This window comes from Cyprinodon tularosa, unplaced genomic scaffold (genome assembly GCF_016077235.1).
Source record: "Cyprinodon tularosa strain WSP-4 unplaced genomic scaffold, ASM1607723v1 ctg157, whole genome shotgun sequence".
Lineage (NCBI taxonomy): Eukaryota > Metazoa > Chordata > Actinopteri > Cyprinodontiformes > Cyprinodontidae > Cyprinodon > Cyprinodon tularosa.
The window spans coordinates 274,538-298,014 of record NW_024038405.1 but is presented as its reverse complement, the minus strand read 5'-3'; the positions used below and the strand labels follow the sequence as shown (position 1 = coordinate 298,014).

At 36.4% G+C, this 23,477-nt stretch overlaps 1 protein-coding gene across 12 annotated transcripts in view; it reads right to left on the bottom strand.

The window, feature by feature from the left end:
* Positions 1-5,220: 5,220 nt before the first annotated feature.
* Positions 5,221-23,477, bottom strand: part of LOC119780193 (neurexin-1a) — a 215,687-nt gene continuing 197,430 nt past the window's right edge. For 9 of the 12 annotated variants that reach the window (XM_038280125.1, XM_038280112.1, XM_038280113.1 and 6 more), the window contains one exon: positions 5,221-6,934. In XM_038280125.1, the coding sequence (XP_038136053.1) occupies positions 6,630-6,934 (305 nt within the window). In that variant the 3' untranslated portion in view covers positions 5,221-6,629. The remainder of the gene's footprint in view (positions 6,935-23,477) is intronic. The other 3 variants (XM_038280116.1, XM_038280114.1, XM_038280118.1) reach the window with 1 other exon arrangement.

The following is a 23,477-nucleotide window of genomic DNA, read 5'->3' as shown; positions in this document are numbered from 1 at the left end:
GTCATGTGAGCAGGTAGATCGCATCAGAGCATCGGGCCTAACATAAATCGTGAGCTGTGAACTTACACTGTACGACTAAACCCTGCGTTAAGACGTACAGTATGAGCAGCAGCTGCGTGCAACGATTGAAAAGAATCGCACAGTGTACGCCCGGCTTTAAATGCAGCCTTTAATGCTATCTTAAAGGTGCAGTCTGTGACATTGAGGAGAGAGCAGACTTCGACTGAAAATTTGAAGAAAAACATGTTTCACGCCACTCCCCCACCCTCTCTGCTTCACTCATGCCCCACCTCCAAGCTCCACCCCTCTCACAGCATCTGCGCGGCTACCGCATGCGACCACAAAGGGGGGGGGGCAGGATTCAGTGTGTGTGAGCTGTGATTGACACTCCATCAGACGCTCCTCTGCTGTGATGGGTTGTTTTGACTCGTCCCGAATTATTCTTTCCAGATTGAAATACAGGCAGTAGGCGGTACCAATTGAAGCAGTTTTTTTCACAGGTTACATATCACATGTACTGCTGTCTGGGCATAAGGACAGTTTTAGCCAATATGACAAAAAAGGGATTTTTAAAAACTTACAGACTTCAGCTTTAAGGGCTGGTTATACTCCAGCAGCAGTGTGTCGCAATGAGCTTGACTCAGACATTTTTGATTTATGCTCAATATTGAAGCGTGTCTGTGCTAAAACTGTGGCTCTATATATATGGCCAAGGCAATGAGAAAGTGTGCCAAAAAGAGCAGGGATCCAAGTACAAAAAGGGTGCCAGCATTCTTGCACACCTCAATCTTCTAGCTGGTCCAACTTCACGAGTTGTTTTCCACATTTTCGGTCATAAAAACAAAACAAGCCGGCCTCCTGTCTGCAGCACTGTCTGCGGTCAGTTACAATTTGGGAGAGGAGCAGCAGAGTTACGGTTACCTGACCTGGTATCGAAATATAAATCAGCCTTTAGACTCGAATAACATGGAATTCATAAATAATGTATTCAAATATTTAAATATGTTAATACTTTGGCTTTTCCATTAAAAAATTGCCCTCACTTTTTAAAGGCATCCTCACACTTAAGCATGTATTTTAGAGATGTCCTGTCCGTTTAATGGAGGGTTGCAAAGTACCTTGTTTTGTCATGGATTAAAATGAACCTCTTATCTTCCCAGACATATATCTCCATGAATGGAACTGATTATTTTTTAAAGAAGGATTAATTTACTTTACTGCTTTGAATTGGACCTCAGTTCTCCAACAGAACAGCTCAAATTATGCCCTAAGTCTTTCTTTGCCAGTAAGCAAAGTCAGGTGGGGGAGGTCCTCCTCAGTCTTTGTTAAATTTGTTTTATTCCTGTTTGTATATTGGTTTCCTTCTTATAATAAAACTAATGTGATAAGTTTGAAATCTCTAATTTTCACAAATATCATTTACCTGTTCATCACAAGACTATGGGCTAACACTTACCTAAAAGATAATGGTTTAATATCTCATTTAATTTGGATATGTCCCATAAAAACTGTGTATAATGAAAAAGGTAACATTTACATATTCAGTCTATCAGCAATGGCCTGCACACCTCTTCCCCTAGTTTTACTGATGGCAGAGATATTTCCCTTTTTTTCATTTAAATTTCTGAATTCCTGATAGGCTTCTACCAATGAAATATTGTGCGTGTTCATGTTTCATCATGTTACTTAATGGACTCTTGGCTGCATGCTGTGCTTATGTGCAAGGTAACACTGATTAGTTGAACCTGTTTTGCATTAGTCCCATTATGTTAGCAAGGCATCCTTTTCTCAGATTGTGTGGAGGTTTGAAGATGACTGAAATGCTGAGACAGAAGCTGAAGTGGTTTCTTGGAGATTGAATAATCCAAAAGGTGGCAACTGAGGCAAAAATCCAAAAAGAACAAAATACAGAAAAAACAAAAAAACAGGAGACGTCAGGGAAAATATTCATAAACAGCAAGGAGCAACGAGAAACCAGCCATTAGAAACTGCACAAGAGGGAAAATGGGAGACTGAACAAGGACTGGGCCAATCAGCAGACGAGGTGCAGGTGTGGTTGGAAGAAGAGCGCTAGGGTAAGGAGACTGACAAAAGGGGGCAACAGAGGGTAAACAAGAAATACATAAAAACTCAAATACAACCAGTAAACAACACAAAATGGAAATGAAACCAATGAAAACTCAAAAAGAAAACTTAAGCAGAACCAAAACCATGATAGTACTCCTCACTTAATGGTGGATACTAGAAGCCCTAAAAAGTCCAACCCCCCCCCCCAAAAAAAACCCACCAGGGTGGGCAGATGGGGAACCAAGGAGGAAGACAAGAAATAATATAACCAGAAAACAACACAAAATGGAAATAAAACCAACGAAAACTCAGAAAGAAAACTTAAACTGAATCTAAACCATGACATTTTCGGTGAAAAACAGAAACCCCGACTTTACATCTTGTTCTTAAGTTGGGCATCCAAGTCTGTCTCTTCTGTGTGTGTTTAATTAAATGTCCCTCTGGGCTGTGTTTATGTCTTTAGAACATTTTCAACTGCAAAACTGTACTTCTGGTGTTCTGATTCTGATTTAACTTTTTGAAGTCCACATGTCCTGAATGAGTGACATCTTCACTAGCCATTTCCATATCAATTGATTTTTGTGTATTGAATCTCATGGTTCTTTCTTGTGCTGGAGGTTTCTTCACATTTTTTTTCCTGACAGAAGTTTCTTCCTGTTAAATGAGACTTTTTCTCTCTAATTTTGCTACATGCATGCTCACAGTGAAGGATTGCTGCCAAGTCAATCACAATTTTGAAAAATGCTCATACAAGAGGAGTAAATTCTATCAATGGACCAGTGCAGTCAAACAAAACTAATTTAAACTTGTGTTAAACTTGTTGAGCATTTCACAGAGGACTGTTAAGTTAGCATCAGTCTTTTCCTCCGGATAAGGACGATCCTTTTTGTGTCCACTTAGTACACTGTGCATTTCGTTTACCTGTCACTTTCCTCAGTTTCTTGCTAATATTCTTTCCAAGCTGTTCTGCTTTACCCTCTTAAATATCCTCTTATTTCTATGTGAATAAACTTACCTCAACAGTATTCAACCTTCTTTAATCTAATTGTTGCCTGCTGAACTCCTCTGCCTCTGTCACTATTGTTTCATTTCCTATATTAGTTTTTCTTATATATATATATATATATATATATATATATATATATATATATATATATATATATATATATATATATATATATATATATATATATATATATATATATATATATATATATATATATATATATAAAATATCTATTACACCGGTTATGCTTTCACCCACTGGTTAGCATGCATTCAGGTCCTTTCAGTTAAGAAACATGACAGAGTACCCATAGAAAGATAATTATAATACTATAATTATAATAAACTGAGAAACTGAATAGCTGACCTAACAAGTATATGCACATTTTGAATTTAATTTGTGCAGTATTTTTCACAGAAGGGGAACACTTTACAAGTGTGTTGCATCATCTTGTCTTCTTAAAAATTAGGAAACAAAGTGCTGTAATGTCAAGTAATTTATATTTTTATTATATTTTGCTGTAGTTCTATAGAAGTTCTTTCCCTTTGCTAATAAGATTGTGCATTGTAACTCCCAGTCTATGTTTGATGAATCTTGGTTTCTGAAAGGCTTCTTCAGACTTTGTTCAAGACATACCACTGCAGACGATCCTCCCAGCCTACAGCCACCATCATCTCCTTAAAAAAAAAAAAAAAGTTGTAACATTTATTTTTCTTTTGGGATCAAAAAAGTATTTTCTAAGTGAAATTGAAGCTGAATTGAATTGAACCCTTTTGAAGTGCAACAGAGGCATATTTTTCACTGCTACAGTATAATAAGTGGCTTTACTTTCCATATTACAACACTTTTTAGTTAGTCAGTTGAAAAAAAAAATGGTTTTAACCCATTATATTACTGCCATGTTTACAGTGGCCATATTGCCATACATTGATCCTATTTGTTGCATAGGGTAATGTGTTTTTACTTTGGCTACTATTTTGCCTAACTCTGGCATTAATCTTCAGTTATTTTGATTACAAATGTATTTTTTTTGTGCGTTGTGTCTCAGATTTAGAATAATTACCAGTTTCACCAGAACAAAAAAAATCTTTTTAAAGAATAACTGTGTTGTGAGGATGTTTTTGATCCAGCTACAGTGGTAGATTTCTTTCTCTCTAGGGTAAATATCTTACTTTATTTTTTCTGTCAGGTTGACACATAATGGATGCCGTCAATACATGTAACATTAGGAGTTGAAATCTGACAGATAAACTGGCTCAAAGAGCCCCAGCCTTCCGATTTTACACTTCAGAATCTGTTTACATGTCTAACAGACTAAAACCCCAAGTTTGAAATGTGTCACATAAAAAAAAGAAAAACTGTTAAAAGTTTTCTAACTGGATTTCGATGTCAAGTGGTGTCACTTGAGTTAAGACTGAAGGCTACAAGTTAAAAAAATGAAAGAAAAATCAGATGCTGTGAAGGTATATAGAAATAAGCCTACCAAATCTCGGGGGCCTGATGAGCATATGTGGTTGAGTTTAGAAGCTGAAAACATGAGAAAATACCAGTATACCACAGGGCTGCAGTCATCCAGTTGATTTAAGAGTAATGAATGATTTTTATTCAACGGTTCAATGTAACCCTCCATATACTTTTGGTGTTCAGATTATTTAACCAGGTGAACCTATTGAGAACTAGTCGACCTGGACAAGAGGCAATAGTAAAAGCAAACCAGACAAACAAAACATAATTCCCTTTCCATTCTTTAAACAATTTAACAGCTCAATGTTATCATAGCCATATTAGCAGCATCCTCCTGATCATTATGTTGAAAAGTTTCTAACTAAAAATCTTTGAAATATAAATACAGTAGGAGGTATGGACACACATTTTAGCAGTGGTATGCCCTCATACAACACAATGATCCAGATATTATCACAAAACCAGAAGCAAAATCTTGAATTGGAACAAGTCTAATCAGAGATCCTGTAGTCATGCTGGTTGTCAGCAGAATAGTTTTAAGTTCACTAGAAATAGTGAAGTAATATTTTATTAATTCGCTTCTGAAAACTAGTTTCGATAAGACTTTTTTTTTTCACTTGGGAGTACAGGAAACACATTTGAAAAGAAAATATCTGAAATTAAACAAAGGAGCAGCAAACAAAGAGAATTAATAATCATCATTTATAGTTCATGGTCATTTTTCCTCATACTCAATCCAAGTACAGGTCTCTGGAAAGCAGATATGACAGACAGAATGACAGAACAAACACAGAACAGTTGAAATGGAGACTTATTTGAGCTATTCTCTGCAGGATTTTGGGGTTGCCCAGGCACACATCGTCCACTGTTTAGCATTACTTAGACAAAAAAAAAAAACAGACACACATGTTTATTTATTCTAATCTTTATCATCACTCATATTCCTGTTCATTTTTATTAATCTAAATTAGGATGGAGAAAAAAGGCAGTGATTCCTTTGAAAGAGATCCACACTAGATTCCACTGTCAGTGTCGTGTGGGTTTTTTGGGGAATGGATAGGCTATTACTGGTCCAGAATGATCTATCTCAGGTTGGCATTTGTATAAAAACTATATAGGAACACATGTAAAAACAAGGATATTTCAAATTATTATTCAACTGAGAGAAAAAGATGTCCTCATAAAATATTCTATGTCTAGCAACACCTATTAACACATATGTTTTTTTAATTTCTTATTTTATTCCAAAATGGTTGAGGAGCAGTTATATTTTGCATTATCTTTACAACAGGCTATAAAACACCACTTTGTCACAGTCCAGAAAGCACAAATAGATGTGGTTGTACTGTTTATAAACATAAGTACTGTAATAAGATAATTTTGCGTGCATGGCTCCCAGGTGATAATCATTTCCCAGATCCTCAGGAATCTAGCAGAAATGTCCTCCCTTTAATATCACAATACAGCATGGAAAATGAAGGCCTCCACTTTCTAACAGAACAGTTCCTTTAAATAAGTGTATTTAAAGAGAAATGCCCATCTGTCCCAATCTTTACACTGCAACAGCTCAGTGACATGAAAAAGTCTTTAAAAGACTTTTCAGAGAGTCCTTTGGCCTGAAAATCCAATTTTTTCCTTTACTCTCCCTTCTACAGTCAATGTTTAGCATATTTATGGTATGTATTAATTTATGTAGTGTGCCATTTTCTCGAGAATACAGAGTTTGTAATGCTGAATCTCCATCTGCAATGTGCATCTGTACTCTTCTGTTCCTAGAAACATGAAGAAAGGGAGGCAATATTCTGGCCCAAGAACAAGTCACATGTGGATTATCATTGTTGGTCGACACATAAGATATTAGGTAGTCCATTTTCCTATAAGTCTTTTTCTGGACAGTATTTCCTGTTTGTTTGAAGTTCTTAAGAGTAAAGAAATGTATATTTTTATCTTCAGTTTATTTTGTAGAGCACTGTCTTGTTAGAAAAAAAAATACTAACTATTGTTCATCTTCGGTATTATCCTGTACACATGTTTATGTCCTTATCAATCTTTAGGACAGACGCTGGTCTAGAAAAGACCAGATGTTCCTCAGTCACACGTAGTACTCTTTGTCCTTGTTCTTTTTATTCTTGCTGGAGGTTTTCGGGTTGTTGATGGGTTTCTCTTTGACTACTGTGCCATTGGATTGTGCTGAGTTGCTGATGTAATTGCGGCTCTCATCCACATGATACGATCCTTCGTCTCTGTTACGGTACTTGTACATGGCATAAAGTAGAATGAGGATACACAATGCGGCTGCTGCTACGATGCCAACAACCATCCCCGTTGTGCTGCTGGACTCGCCGAAGACCTCAGATGTGCCAGGGTAACCTTTTGGTCCGGATCCTGTGGGACTGGCTGCAGGTAAAACAAATACATATAGTTACCAAATATGCTTTAAGCTGTAAGCTTAAAAATTCTATTATTGCTAACATACGTTAGGGCAGTACACAACTGTAAATTACTTATTTAAAATAATTGCATCCAGCACATTGATTATGACTATATAATACAGCAGAGATAATGTTTGAGATGCAATAGTACATTACATTGCAAAATGTTCACTATCCTTTACCATCATGAAAGTTATCAGAAAAAAACCCCAAGTTTTGATATATTATATGGAAATTACATGAGACACAAGTAATAGGCTACAATGAGCTGCAGGATAAAGGAAACAGTTTTCAACATTTTTACAAATAATGATGACATGCATCTTTATTTAGTTCTCAGGGCTGAACAAAATGTACACTCATCTTTTGCTACAATTACAACTCCCAAGACTTTTGGGGATGTGTCTGCACCAGCTTTGCACATCTAGAGTGTTATTTTTTTTTTTGTCCATTTAGTCATTTTTACCACCTCGCCGGACCAATCCATAGTGCCAGGATGCTTTAAGTCTGCCTCTATCATTCCGGTCCGATTCTCTGTCTGAGTAGCTGGAAAGCCTTTGTAAGTTTGCTTTTTTGTTAAACTGTTAAATTTAGAATTATTTATTAAGCACCAAAATGTGGAAGCATATTTTTCTTTTACCCGATTGTACTTAACTAATTCACAAATTTATCTGTGATCTCTTTTGTTTGCTTTATAATGTTATCATACAAAAAAGAAAAACAACATTTATGCCAAATTCAATTAAGATGGCCCTGTCGACAGGTTACCTCTAAAGGTAATAGGTAGAACAAGACATGTCTACATACAAGTGATTGAGTACATATGCATGCCACACTCTAAATTTCTTAAAATTCTTAAACTCTTAAATTCTTAAAATGTTTAATTTTTTATGAAAAAATGAACAGGACAGAAATGAGGCTACTGTAAAGAGAGTAAAATTTACTCCATATAATACACTGAAATGTGTAGTTATGAGACAACATTTCAAAAACTGGTGTAAGGTGTGTAAGGTGCTCCTATAAGTAAGACATTGAAATTAGACAGTGAAATAAAGGCAACAGCGTTTACTATAATGATGAGAATTACTCTCATAACTAATGCCATAGTCCATATTTTGTTTTATGTCATTATTACCCGAAGACCCACTAGAATCTCAGAAAAACAATTACTGAGCTTAGAGCATTGTTGATCCCCCTCCAAAAAAAGTCTAATAAAAAATGGCAACCCTATAAAAAGAATAAATAACTTAAATATGCCAAGATAATTAAATCACCTATATATTAATTTAGATAACTTGGATGCACAGTTAATTTAACCACAACAATGCTACCACAATATAGCTTGTAGGCAAATTGCAAAACACATAGTGAATAATACAGGTCATGTCTCCCCACACACAGACAGGCAGTAATTAACTCTTAGCCTAGGAGGAAACGATATTCTTAAAGTCACTGTTGAATGTAGATGTTGAGAGTCCAGAAGGCACCTTGTTCCTGTGAGCAAAGCTCAGCAAGCTTCCTCAAAACAACAAACTGAATTCTTAATTATTTAATTATAGCAGGAAGTTCTGCTCATGAGGACCCAAAAGGTGCAATGAGGTTATGGAGAAAAAACAAATCAGGGATCTAAGAGTAAAAAGGTTGGAAATGGAGCAATAATGCATATCATTTGTAACTACTGCATTTGATGTACAAAGTTTATAGCACTTAATAAAGAAAGAGACGCATATTGCAAGTCCAGCAGGTGGGAGCAGTAGGAGGTTATTTTAACTGATTACTTAGCCCAAATGCAACATGTGCTTAAGTAATCAAAGCTGTAGAAACAAATTTGTTACTATTTTAGATTTTCTTAATTACCAGAGGACTCCAGTTTTAGACCTGGTAAGAATTGGTGAAAATGTATGACCAAGATCTGATTGGAGGAGTGTAGTAGGGTATTTATAACATTTTTTTGTTAAATACACAGTAGCAGATTGTTTTTTTCTTTTACTTTAACACTGCAGCAAAAATATGTGTATAACACAAATAGCTTTAGTCTTTCAGAGTATTTAGAAATTTGCACTGGGTGTGATTTATACAAGTGTAAAGAGAAGACTGAAGGGCCTTTCCCTGAATACATACAGAACACCTCATTTAATCTTCAGCAAACCCCTTCAGTGCAGAAAGCTATTTTAGGAGTTGTTCTTTCTCTGCATGTTGTTTCAGAATTAAAAGACCATCTCAATTCGGGACCTAGAACCAATTTTGTGAGTTTTACCCTTGGTCTGCTTCAGTCTTTGTTGCCTTTAAATTTCGGACAGTATATCATTATCCTTTTTGGCTTTAATGAAATAAAACAGTATATTTGTTTTGTGTCTCTTATGGTCGGTGAGGTGAGTAAAACCCCATTCTACTGGGAGTACTTATTTTTTAAGCTTTAGAAACAGAATCTATTACATTAATTGCATGGTTTTTACCTAAAAAAAAAACGGTATTATTTGTATTAATATGATTTTTTTGCATGTCTCAATTTGATCTTTTTTCATTTAATCGGCTACACTTCAACTCTTTAAATTTTAAAACAGAGCTATGTCTAGAAAATAAATACTTTAATGACATATACTGCGCCTTTTAAAATAATGTATTATTCATCTCCTTTGATCTATTCAGATTATTTTTTGACAAGTAACATTTCTACTCTAAGATTGCAGTGTCTTCAGACCAAATCTACTTCACTACATCAAAAGAGAAAGATGTTGAAAACACATTTTGCTGGTATTTGATGTTGGTTGTAACCACTTTGTCTCATCTACTAACATCTCCTTTTCATGATTGAACAAAAATATGTTTATTCCTCTACTTATTACAAATTATTGCCAGTCACATTCCAAAGAAACATATAGTTTACAGAATAAGGATGTTAAAATATATGATTACTTTAAAAGTATAATTTTCATGAAAGAATAAGACAGTGGTTGCACTTAAGACTGACTCAGAGCAATTGATAGCTCCCTTTGTTGTTTTGTGACATATTTGTGTATCAAGAAAAAAAAATTGAATCAACACCTTTCTCCTTGTAAGTGACGTTTTAATATTAAGCCACACATTCTCCCACTAATTACCTAGACCAACATTCAATATCGTTTAAGCTTGCTTTTGTTCCTTTAAGAGTAGAAGTCTTCAAAAGTGCTAACTGTAAAGGGCAAAAGTCCTCTAAGCTGTCTTTAAAAAGACAAGAGGCCGCTACTCCTCATTGACATGTTTTCCACCATGTTTAGACCGATCAGCGGCCCAAGTATGCTTCTAGTGCCAGCAAACATTCAAGGACAAGCGCAGCGTTCCACCAGGGGATTGAGTGTGACTGAGCGTTGCAACAGATTAGCTTTGCCTGTGACAAGACCACTTATCCTTGCAGACAGGTGTGAAGAATGCCCTCGCCTTGTGGGCAAAAGCCACTGGTTGACTAGGCACATCCCCAGCAAGCCATCATTCAGGCATTAAATAGTGAGTTATTTTCATATTTGTTGTCTATTCTTTTAGAGTCAGAATAGTTTAAAGAGTACATAACAGATTGATGAAAAAAAGAGACCTCTGTCTGAAACTAGGAACCTTCGCTGGCTCCTCCAGTGAGGTAACTGAGGTAGAAGAGCTGAGAAGGCAGGCAGCCTCAACCTGCAATATCGGGGGCGAACCATGTGACAAAAGTCCCACAGAGTGCTGTTCTTTCTTGTGTGATCTGACACCTCCAGCGCTGGGCTTTGTTATTTCCTTTAGCCTGGATCTGTTGATTGGCTCCCCTTAGACTGCAGTCATACAAAGACTTTAAATCCTTATTCAGCTGACCAAAATTCTTTCTTTTATTATGGGAAAAAGTAAAAGAAATGTACCTGGATAAGGACTAGTCAACATTGACCATACATACGCACAAACTTTATAAGAGAACCTTTAAGTTCAGTATATTGCATTTGCATTCATAAAACCTCATTAGGTCTCACTTAGTCTCAGTAGAACATTTCACCCAGCCGCTTGATTGAATCTGCCACAGTACACTAGATCACCTGATGAACCTCATGATTCAGGCCATTTGTTAGCCATGAGCTCCAATCTCCCTTACATTGAGCTCAGGCAAAGTAATGTGTTTAACATCAGGCCTTCAAAAAAGCCACATAAGGACCTCAAGCAAATTGCATCTGCCTGTCTGTTCATTAGCACTCCATCACCTCAGAACGGAGGCACATAAACTGAGAAAGAAATAGCGCCTGAAACAAGTGTTTAAAATGATGGCTGCTCTCATACGCTCTACTCAAGCGTACCCAAGGGTAAAATTAGACATGGGGAAAATGACCTTAAAGTGGCGCCCGGCTTCTTGGCAGCATAGCAGGGGTGCGCTTCCAAAGCGATGGAGGTAAACTCATGAGGGTTAACTTTTGAAGGATTACACTTATGTTAAAACTGCCAAAATAACTTTGTCCTCTTCATCTCATCCCAGAGTGAGATTTAAATTGCACTGTTAGATTTAAGGCCATCATAAAATCCTCGCTGGTTTATTTACAAGGACAAAAGTTAACGTTTCAAGCATTTCTTCACAAATCATTTGCTGGCATCAAGGATTTAACCTAAAGAGATGCATAAAAGGAAATGTAAAAGCAAAAAAAAACAAAACAACATAAAAAACTGCAGCAGAATAAGAACAATAGGGCCATAAAACTGAACAACCAAAACACGTAAATGCTGAGATTGCTTTGGCTTCAAGTGTCCGACTGCCACAGGGTTTATTTGATAGCATCTTTTCTCCTAATTCTCCCAGGGTTCTTCAGCATGGGTACATACGCCTGCTAGGCAAAGATATTATGGAACATGTCATTTAAAAGCCTGTTGTGAATTTTAGTACTCTTTGCCTGACTTCTTTTTTGCCACATACACTCAAGAAAAGAAATAGGATCAGAGATTCCTCCCTGTCAAGTGGGATTTAAATAAATGGTTCTCTTCAAAGACTATTTTTCCTCATTTGTCTCCAGCGTGAGGGTTCATTTGTTTGGTAATTTGTCACAGGGTGAGCAGGTTGATAGGGGCCATGGATGAAGGAAGACACAGAGCGGCAGAGGAGGGTTATTTCAGGTGTGTAAGAGGCTTGTTTGGAGGTAATGAAATGACTAGTGCAACAAAGGAAGTACTGAATAAACTGTCTGGTTAACCTTTTATTAACTGATAATACTAGTTGTTATTTTTCAGGAGAGGAGTTGTATTTTTTTAATAAATTGATCACATTGATAACACATATAATTTGAGTTTTAACAATGCTGCCTTGCATTCATGGCCATTTTGTCAAATAACAAAAATTACATTTAATGTCTTTAGTTGGACATTTCTAAAAATACTGTGCACTACAGCATGTGACAAAATACATAACTGTAGAGTTAATAGTACAGGGCCCTTTAGTTGTGTTATTCACAAATGTTTTGGTTAATTAATTGTTTAAGTGAATTAAGTCAAATCTCTTCATTCTGTGAATTGTTACATTCCAAGTTCAATTAAGGCCATTGATGCCGGTCAGGAGCTGAACTTCTGTGTTTTGTCAAACACGCAGTGGCATCCATTACTCCGAGATATAGGCTAAAGTTAGCCGAATCTTGAGTTACCAAGCAAACCTAATAGACGGGGAGAGAAAGTGTGCTGAACAGTGATTCCCCAACAAATGTTGTAAGGAAATGTACAGTAGCTGGGGAATCACTCCTCAGCAGCATCCCTCTGTGTGTCCATTAGGTTTGCTTGGTGAATCTACAATTACTTCTGCTGTGGATCTGTATAGTTATTTTAGGCTCCTTCTCAGTTTATTCCTTTATCTGTTTGGCAAGTCAATAGTTAACAGTCAATCTTTGGTAGCATGTTCACATCTTTGTTGCTGACATGTTTAGTGTGTTCCTTGGTCTTTGTGATGCTGTTTGTTCATCAGCAAAACAAGTCTGATACCTTCACAAATCAGCACATTTAAACTGGGTAAAACCTCACAGGTGAAATATAGGCTCAGGTTGTAAATTTTGAAAGTTATTGAGAAACGTGTATTTTTTTCTTTCATCTTTGTACCTAAACCATGCAAATAATAAAAGTTGGGAATACTTTTTTACAGGCACTATAATTAAAATTGTTTTTGGGCAGTTTAATAAAATATTGATGAGGACTCATAGAAATGAACCAAGACTTGTTTGGTTTGCTTTGTGACATTTTGTTATTACTTAACGAAATTAATGGCTACCTTTTTTCACATATCACGCCATATTCAGTCATATACCTGTTAAAATGATCACACTGGCAGGGATCAGTCTAAAGACCGGTCACTGTATCAACAGCAACAGAGCCGAAGGATTTATTAAATCCTCCTACCCCCTCTTTAATTATCTTAGTCTCCTCAAGAAATAATGCAAGCCATCATGTTCTTGAGATACGCTGGCAGAGTTCCTTGTGATAGTCTGCATGTGTGACTCTGAAGTGGCTCCGCTTATGCTGATGGTGGATGATGAGCTGTGAGCTGAGTGAGCATGAAATGGAGGGAGTATTAGTAAAAGGTCTTTGATTTAGCCTGGTAAAAGGTATGGTGCTGTTTAAACCTTTTCCCCCAGAGGGATTCCACAAAAGACGGAAAGATAAAAGGTGAGAATCAAGCTTAGTCGGCCTGAACGCCTTCGGAGTTCATTTCTTGATTGGATTCCTAAAGTGTCTGCTTGCACGTTCATGCGGTCTATATTTGTGAACTATTTAGTTTTACTGGAGTTTTTTTTTTGTGATTGTGTGATGTGATAACACAAAAATAATACTTTAAAGCTGCCAGAGGATAATAGTGTTAAATTTCTTATCATTGCACAGATTTGACATTCAATGACATAAAGTGATGGCATTGAAAATTTATCTTAAGTTATAAAATATCTACTTAAATATTGAGTCTCTATTTACAGCCAACAGCATTTGGGTCTGCTTTTTATTTACTTTTTTTGAGGAGGAAAGTCTTTCCTGCCCAACTTAAGCTTATGCACAGACATGTTGTGTTAGCATCAATGTCACCATACCAGAAAAATATGTGGTAGGAAAACAAGAAAAATTGAAAATATAAATATGGTCGAGGGATAAGTACAGAGAAAGACTGACAGTAAGTGTGAAATCCTGTTTTCTCTCAGAACACATTTAATTTAAAATAGAATGTAGGAATAAGACTTGAATGGTCTTATCCTCAGTGAAAAAGTGCAGGAGAAACGACCAAAATGGCAAAATTCCTTGTAAATATCAAGAAGAATTGGTAAACTTTTATAAAAGAACAGCATACACAAGAGTAGGGGTTGGGAGTTGTAATAATACTAAATAAGCATTCTGTTTTGAAAAATTACTTTTAGCACTCAAACTACCTCTGCTAGTGGCAGTCCAGAAAACAGTGGGATATTTTCAGCAATGAAGGAAAATAACACAGAGAGTTCCCGCTGTGTATGATTGAATAACCTATTAAATGTGGGCAGTGACCTCTTAAGCCACCACAGTGCTTTGAATGTTCCATTAATCTGAAAGCTACTTTTAAAACAATAATTTACCTTGTTTCTTCTTCTCGTGGCTGGTTGCATTCCAGTTAATGCCACCAGGGCTAAAAAGAGTATTCATTTGCTGTTTGATTTATTGGTTTACTTTATGTATTGTTTCCACACCCATAAATTAAATCTATTAAAATAAATGTCAAACACATTAGTAGCTGCTAATGTCACAGTGGAATGCTCGAGGATAGAAAATGATGAGAGAGCACAGAGAAAGGAGGAAACGAGAGATGATTAACCTTAACCCGCCTTTGGGCATATCACAGTGAAGGGCTATGGAAAATAAGAGTAAGAGGCTGAGAGATTTTTTTTTGTGAATTCAGAAGAGTAAAATGGAAACTGTTATTGAGGCTGCTTGGTGTGTTTGACAGGTACCTTATTACTTAATAAAAAAAAAAATGAATTCATAATTAATAATAGAGCAAGGCTAAATTTCATGCTCAAGGTGGTTTTATTCTATTTGGTGCATTCAGATGGGAAATTAATTGTAAAATAAAAAAAATGCATTGAATGAATCATAATTTGAAGATCCTCTTTTAATTTATTTAAGGTAGTAGTCAATTTTTGCATTTAACATATGTGAGGATAGAAAAAAGGATACATCAACATCATTTAATTTCTAAAAGGAAAGAAATATATATTGAATATTTTGTTTTGACTAAGTATTGCCTTGGCATTATAATTACAGAACGTCAGCTATAATCTGATAAGGTACCTTTTTCCATCTCCTACAAGTTGCCTTACAAGGCCATTACCACCTATAAGTATGATAAATTAAACCTCTTCAAGATAGAATCACCTTGGAATACCATAGGCAAATGGCAACAACAAAGGCGCCATAAGGAAAGCAGCAAGAGCCATATACGCAATGAATATGGCAAGTTCTGAGAGGTTAACTTAATAGTAATAACAAGGGGCAGGCAATCAACAGCTATGCCTTACGAATAATCAGATACCCTGCTGGGCTAATAAGTTGGCCTACATGTTGGTTTTAGATTGATGCTTCAGCAGGATCCGCATGAACATATGATGTCATTTTGGGCTCCATGAGCACCTAGAACAATTTTTAACTATGCGGAAAACGTGTCAAGCGAGTAGCAGCTCCTGCTGTTGAGGGTTCCAAAAATGTAAACATCTAGAGACACCCTGTGATTTAGTCCACATATATAAACTACCAACCTATTGTAAAAAAAAAACTCCAGGAAACAAATAACTGTTGCCCTTCAACAGTATGAAGAGGCTTTGATACTTCCTCATGCATTGTGGTGTCATCAGCTTGCTCTTTGTGCTGTTGTTGCTTTCTAGAAGGTTGTCTTAGTTACATTAGGTTTGACATGCTTTATTACTAATTTATAGTCCACATTTGTAGTTTACATAATAAAATATAGATATAAAGAGGATTTAAAAGAAGCCTCAGGCCCATAGAAACTTAAACAGAATATATAAGGCTTTTATTTATGAAATATTAAAACAAGAACTGGTGTAGCCCTTACAGGCACATTACCCTTTGGTTGATCATTAATTGTATTATTGTTTTGTTTTTTTCCTTTTTGTAAAACGTTTTTTGGAAATCAGTAAAGAGGCAATTAGTAACAATTCTGACATATTAAAAATAAATAAGAAAGTAAATAAATACTTAGTTGATAGATAGGCATACATATAAATACATAAAAATAGAGCATTTTTGATGTATTTATTTCTGTGTGTGCTTCAATAGTTTCCTGTTTTATTCTTCCTTTTTATTTTTTCATCTTAACAGTTTCATCTAATTTATTTCTCCCCTCTTCCCATTTCCGTCTGCATTTCTGACCCATAATGCAAAGGAGGAGAGATGGTCTTTAGGTGACAACTTTTGCAAATACGTTTGTTAAAGGAATAGTACACCCAAAACATGATTAGCCTTCATTTGCTACTCACCCCCATGCTGAACAACACTCTGGAGTACTTTTTTGATATCTCAAATGCATCTGGAGATCTGGGAGGCTTCTTGCTGTCTGCTGACATTCAAATAATGGAGGTCTATGGTGACCGAGACAGAAAGGTCCATAAAAGTCCACAAAAAACGTGTCAATATTCCTCCATACTGCTCGTCCAATGTATTCCAAGTGTCCTGAGTGGGTAGCATCCAGAATTTACTCGAAACGAAGTCATTTAGAATGTTTAAACAGTAGTGCATAAACAGTAGTGTATAGGATTTCCTGAAAGCGCGCACATGCGCGCTCACGACGCTACGGAAGCCAGCAGACCAAGCCAGATGAAAGTGCGCATTCAGCGTCTGCTCTGCCAATAATGCAAGCGTAGAAGAAGAAATGTGCTGTTTACCTGTGCAAAGAAAGAAACAACGAAAGAAAAATGTCTGAGGACTTCAGTGTTGAGGAAGAGCATGAGTTCTTTGCCGAGCTGAATGCGCTGGTTTGGTCTGCCGGCTTCCGTAGCGTCGTGAGCGCGCATGTGCGCGCTTTCAGGAAATCCTATACACTACTGTTTATGCTCTAAAAACATTCTAAATGACTTCGTTTCGAGTAAATTCTGGATGCTACCCACTAAGTAAACTTGGAATACATTGGAAGAGCAGTATGGAGGAATATTGACACGTTTTTTGTGGACTTTTATGGACCTTTCTGTCTCGGTCACCATAGACCTCCATTATTTGAATGTCAGCAGACAGCAAGAAGCCTCCCAGATCTCCAGATGCATTTGAGATATCAAAAAAGTACTCCAGAGTGTTGTTCAGCATGGGGGTGAGTAGAAAATGAAGGCTAATCATGTTTTGGGTGTACTATTCCTTTAAGATGGTTGTTGAAAGATTTTTAACCATACTACCAGATCAGCCACAGTCACAATAAAGATGACTAACTGCAATGTATTTATCAGCGAGCTGAGCCATTTAGAAGTTTTAGGGAAAAAAACTGTGCCAAATTCCTTGACATTATTTGTCATGTGGACGCTTTGACGTGTGCTTCAGTTAGCTGGGCACATGAACACAGATGTTCAGTTCTCTGCCAAACAAGTGATCCCCCAGTCCCTGACAGTCCCTGACACTCCCTGAGTAGGGAGTGCCATTTGGCAAGAGAAGAGAATCCAGTCTCCTTGCTCATTTTAAAACAACTAAATGTGGATAAAAGGTTGTCTACCTTTTGTTAAAAATTAAAAAGAAAAGTGCCTGCTACTTTCCTATTCATTTACTTCCAAGAAAAAATGACACTTTGTTTTCCCATGGTATCTTGCATAATTATATAGACATACTGATAATGTTTGCCTAACATGAGGATCATCACATCTCTTTTAAAGTGAATGATATTACACATTAACACACACTATACGGCATTCTTTCAAGTAAGTGGTTCTATCATAATCTCCAGATGTCTGACTTAAATACTATGTTCTGTGTCTGCTTCAAGTTATCATCATTATTATTAATGATGTTAACATCTTTATGCTTACACCCATTACTGTACTTAAATTTTTTATAAGCAAGCATGTATAGTCATGTGCACATGTATACTCCAATAGCCAACGTAATATTAATATTAGGTCAGAGGAGGAAGTCCTAAAAACAGTAAATCATTTTAACAGAATAAATGGAATCCTAAAAAACAGATAAGCAATTAATGGTTGAGGTTGACTGTTTTTATTGAATCAAAGACAGACATATAAACGGGTAAATGTCCCTGCTGTGTAAAGATTTCCAGTCTATGTTAAGATTATTATAGAAAAAGGGCTGATTTCAACTGCCTTTCTGGATTGGGCCCGTTTTTACAGATACTCTATCTAAAAAAAAAATTCTAATATCAAGAACAAAACTGATACTAATACTAGATCAGTGGATCTCTATTAAAAATATTTTTTCAAACAGCAGTATCTGATATGGAAATAGACAAAAGGTAATAAAAAGAAGAACTAATCTGAAAAAAAAAATAACAAGAAATTACTGTTTGTTGAATTTATATTATATCTATATCTTTTTATCAAAAATAGAACCTTAAGTAACTTAGTTTCGATGCAAATTGCTCTACTTTAGACCGCTTTAGTTACTTTGCTAGAGGAAATGTATCTGACCAAAATAAGATACACTGTTTTCACTAATGTTCAATCTTTTAGATAAGAAACAATTAAATATCAGCTCTAACAGACTGAAATCCCATTAAAGAAAATGTATTTTAAGAAAGAAAGTCTTTACTTGATTGTTATATTAGATTTATGATTTACATTTAATAGTGTACATTAAGTAAAATTAGTTTACTGTTACTTTTACTTTTAATTATACAAATAATTTGAAAATGCCCATGTGTTTCTCTGTAATTTTAGTTTTAATGGACACGACTAATTCAGAATCAAGTAAATAATGTGCAAAAAAAGAAATGTGCAGAATGTAACACAGAACCTAGGATGTGAACATGTCAGACCCCTTTTTCCCGACAATGGCAGGCTTGAAGCCGATGCAATGAGGCAGGTAGGTAAGAGACATCCGTTCCACCTGACCCCATGCAGTTCTGCAGCAACCCCCTTTCATTAACTTTCACCATGAAAACTGAGGTTAGGGCTCGAAAATCAGCAGCAGCTGTGATCTTGCCAGACTGTTCGCTCGGCTATTTTCACACAGCCAAGTCTATATCTATATTTTCTCCGGCTGATTGGCCAGCACTTCGTACTGGCCTTTAAATCAGCTATAGCTACTTGAAGAAAACCGCATAACTTGTTTAAGTTAAATGCCAGGATTTATTCAGCATTTATAGAACAACAACACCCTTGAAGGTGAGGTCATTATGCAAATTGGCTGCATATATTAAGTTACCTTTCTGAGAAGGTGAGGAGGAACCTCATGGAAGCTAAAGCCATTAGCACAGCTTCACTGCAGTTTGTAATTTTTCTCAACCAGCAACACAAAGATAGCAGCATAATGTGTTTTTGTAATCAACGTTGCGGTGATATTCAGCTGTCAGACCCCAGCTGCGGAGAATCTACACTCTCACAAACCCTCCTCCGATTACAAATCAGATGTGTTGCTGCATCAAGGGCTTCTGTATTCCACTATGGGCTTCCAAACCAGAGGAAAGGATTCAATTTGGTTCAGCGTGATCTAATCTGAGTCCTGCCAAGTGATAAGCTCTGCTCCTCCATGATTTCCGGAAGTATTGGAAATAAAGCATGGCAATAAGCAAGTTTACCCAATTCATGTCTCTGACAGGCAGGAAGGGACCGCCGGGGGACAAGGATCCTCTGTGGCACAGAATGAGCTGGAGCTGACCTTGGACCGTGTATCGCTCAGATACTATAATAGCCAGTTTCCGAGCTTAACTCTTGGGATAACTTATGCATTTACATTATCATAGTGTATTCATACATTTTGTAGAGGTTAGCAAAAAGCAACAATGTGTGTATGCTTATGGCTCCTGCTTAGCTCTCTAGCTTTTAGCATGAAAAAGACGTATATATATCCTTGGCATCATTAACAATAGGTACTAAAAACAGTAAAATGAGTAAATAATGCTTCCATCAGCAACGGTATCTCCAATTCTTTGTAATCAGCAACCCTGACTGAAACAAGGTGAGCAGAGAATGTGAATCTCTGTGAATGTAGATAATAATCAGGATGCAGTGTTAGACAGCTGCCACCCAGGGAGCCCACAGCTCTGGTGTCAAATCCCCCCTCAGCGATCACAGGAGGAAAGGAGTACATGGCATGGGAAGGATGAGTCCCAAAGCATCACATTGTTTGTAACGGATGTTTTGGCAGATGCCCTTGTTGAAAAAAATAACAGAAAAACATGATAATGCAAGCTGGTTGTGTGAACCGGTACCCTTCTGAGTGTGATCTTTGTCCAGTGTAACAAATAAACACTGAAATACTTATTGTGATGCTTTCTATATAACTTAAAATAAAGGATCAGAGTTAGAGGAAAGCAGTAAAGCCAACGTTGCAGATGGAAGGAGAGAAGAACGGATAGAGGCACAAAAGAGGGGAGATATTCTTTGCTGTGGGGGAGATGTTAATTTAGAAGAGATTTTACAACCACCTACTGATCAATAGCACATTAAATGGAGTGGGGAGCCTTAACTTTGGACTTAATTGTTCTCAGTGTTTCTCATCACTTCTGAATACACTTAAAATCCCTTTTTTTGTAGACAAATGCTAGGGTTAGACCTAATTGTCCTCCATGTGTGAAAATAGAAAGAAATTAAAAGTTTTGCAAGGAATGTGGGAAACAAACAGATTTACAGTCACAATTTGTAAGAGCTAAGATATATTTTGAAACCCTTTAGGGAAACAATAGGTGCCTTTTTTATTTTGAATGCGTCTGAGCTCTTTAAACACAAATCCTTACACAAACTATTTTCCTTTCTTTAATAAGTCCTCCCAATATGTTGACATGCACCTCAATCATCATATCCAAGGGGAGTTACGAACAAGAGTTTACAAGAAAAAACAGGAAAAACTAACGCTGCCTGCTGTAGATTTTAATTAATAACAGTGGGGACAATGTGCACATCTGTGAAAATCACATTATTCTCTGGCTTTTACCCATTTTATATTTAATCTGTTGAAGTCACATGAGTTTTAGAAACTGTTAGAACTGTTTGTTTTTTCCTTTTTTTCCCAATTGTCTTTATGAGAACTCCTTTGAATGCACATATTCTAGCTTTGATAAAAATACTGTGGTGTTTTTTAGGGAAAGTATGTCATAGTACGAATTTACTTTAAGTTGCTAATTTACCATTAATAGTTTTTTTAGCAAATGAATTATAACTTGGTGTCTTGACAAGGTATGTAACTGAATATGTGATAAATTATATGTATGGATATGTCCTTTAATACTTTGTCTGAAATAAAAAAAAAAAATATAATATTTCTGTAAATTAGTGTTCAGTCGCATTTACCATGTAACTTTGCCTGTAAATGCAAATAAGAGGTAAATTGGGTGCATATTTGAGTCTCTTAAAGGCGTTGTCGTCCGGAAATTTTTCCAGGTTAAACGTGTGTTTTGTCGTTGGCCATCAGTTAAAACCTGATGGAAAATCCAGAGTTTGAAAGCGACTTTTTTTGTTGTTTTTCTTTTTTTGTATGAGCTCCCTTTTCATGCCAGAAAATAGATTTCTATCACGTATGTATTTTTTCATTTCTCTACTATATATATTTAGTTTATAAACTGCTCTGGTTGGTTTTCTGTGTGTGTTACAGTACATAAAAAGCTGCAATACTGTCATTTCTCAAAGCTGTAGGGAAGACCTAGATTCCCATGTGTCTGCCTCTTTACTTTCCAGTTTTTACTTTACCGCAAACAGATAGATTCCAAAACGCCTCAGTTCGTTTAGGCTTGTCTCTCAATGAGGGCACCATTGAGATTTTGTTATTGTTTTTAGACCGGATCAATGTGTATAACTCTGGGCCAGCCTCCCATACCAATAAGCATGCTCCTTATTAACATAAATGCAGAGCAAATGAATGCTCAGACACAAACAACATGAATACCAAAATAACTAAATGATCAATATAATCTGATGAACATACAGAGCACTTGCTTTTTTATCTACACATTTAATTTTGATAGCTGGGAAATATAGTACAATATATAGTGATATTGCAATATCATGATAATATCGTTATCAAAGATGGTGGATGTGGTCGTGGACCCAAACGCAGAGATGAGGAGGCAGAGATGAGTTCTTGCAGATTTAATGCAGATGGCAACAGAAACACAAATCCAGGGAAAAAATACAGAAAAACAGATATGAGGAGCAAAGTAACGATGAGCAACAAGCACTGAGAAACTGCACAAGAGGACTATACATGGGAGACTGAACAAGGACTGGGCTAATCACCTGACAAGAAGCAGGTGAAAGGAGACTGGCACAAGGGGGCAATAGAGAGCAACACAAAATTGCAGTGAAAGAAAAAACTTAAAAAGCAACTTAAAGGGCAAAACCTTGACAATCGTATTGTGATCCAAGTATCGTGATATGTATCTTATCACAACACCCATGCCAATACTCACCCCTGTTCATAAATACATATTTTTAAAAATAACTTGTGTTAATTTGTGTAAGCCCGTTCGTATTGAGGATGAAGCTATCTGTGGTGGTCCTAATGCGCAAACATAGCAGATAATAGCTCTCAATACAGGTAGGGGTATATAGACCAAGTGCTTACATTTTTTTTCACACTTGAAACAGGTTTAAAATGTTGGTGTCATTGCTGCTTTTTCTGGACAGGACCTCTTTTTGCCCAAGAAATTTGTTGGATATAACAAAAGGTCTGTTATTGGACGAGGTCTTAGTTCAAAGTACGGTAACCAAGAAGGAAGTGTTTGACTTGCAATAACATGTTAATAGAGCTAAATCCTTTTTGCTTGGTGGATGGAAACACTTATACTGTCAAGACGACCCCATTGCTTTAGAAAAATGTAAATTTTGACAGAGTGGCAGCACAGATATACATGATTTGTAGTAGTTACAATAAGATACTTTCTAACCATTACTACTATAAATTTGACAAACCATTTTTCATTAATAATCTAGAGCCCGTATTCCATGGGCTCTAGTTGAAAGAGGCTCTACTCCACTCAGCCCATTTTGCAGTGTTTCCATTACAGTTTTTTTTTCCAAACTGGTAACTGCTCTTTTAGTATATTCTCCGAAGATGGTGCATTAAGGATGATTAGGGCCTTGATGTAATGGAAACAGACTACTGTTCACTGACTGACCATGGAAAAAGGAGAAATTGGATTTTCGCAAAGAAAGCACTATAGGAAAAGATAATACAATTCAATAGTGACTACAATGATATTATGGAATACCGCAACTGGAATGGTTCACAGTGAAATAGATTTTACTATTTACCAAAACCATGTCTGAAGGCTGAAGGAGGATTTAATAACTCCTAAATCAGTTGAACACACACTAAATAAGCTGTACAGAGGCATATAGATTTCCCCTTATAAAAAATATCAGCATTGAACA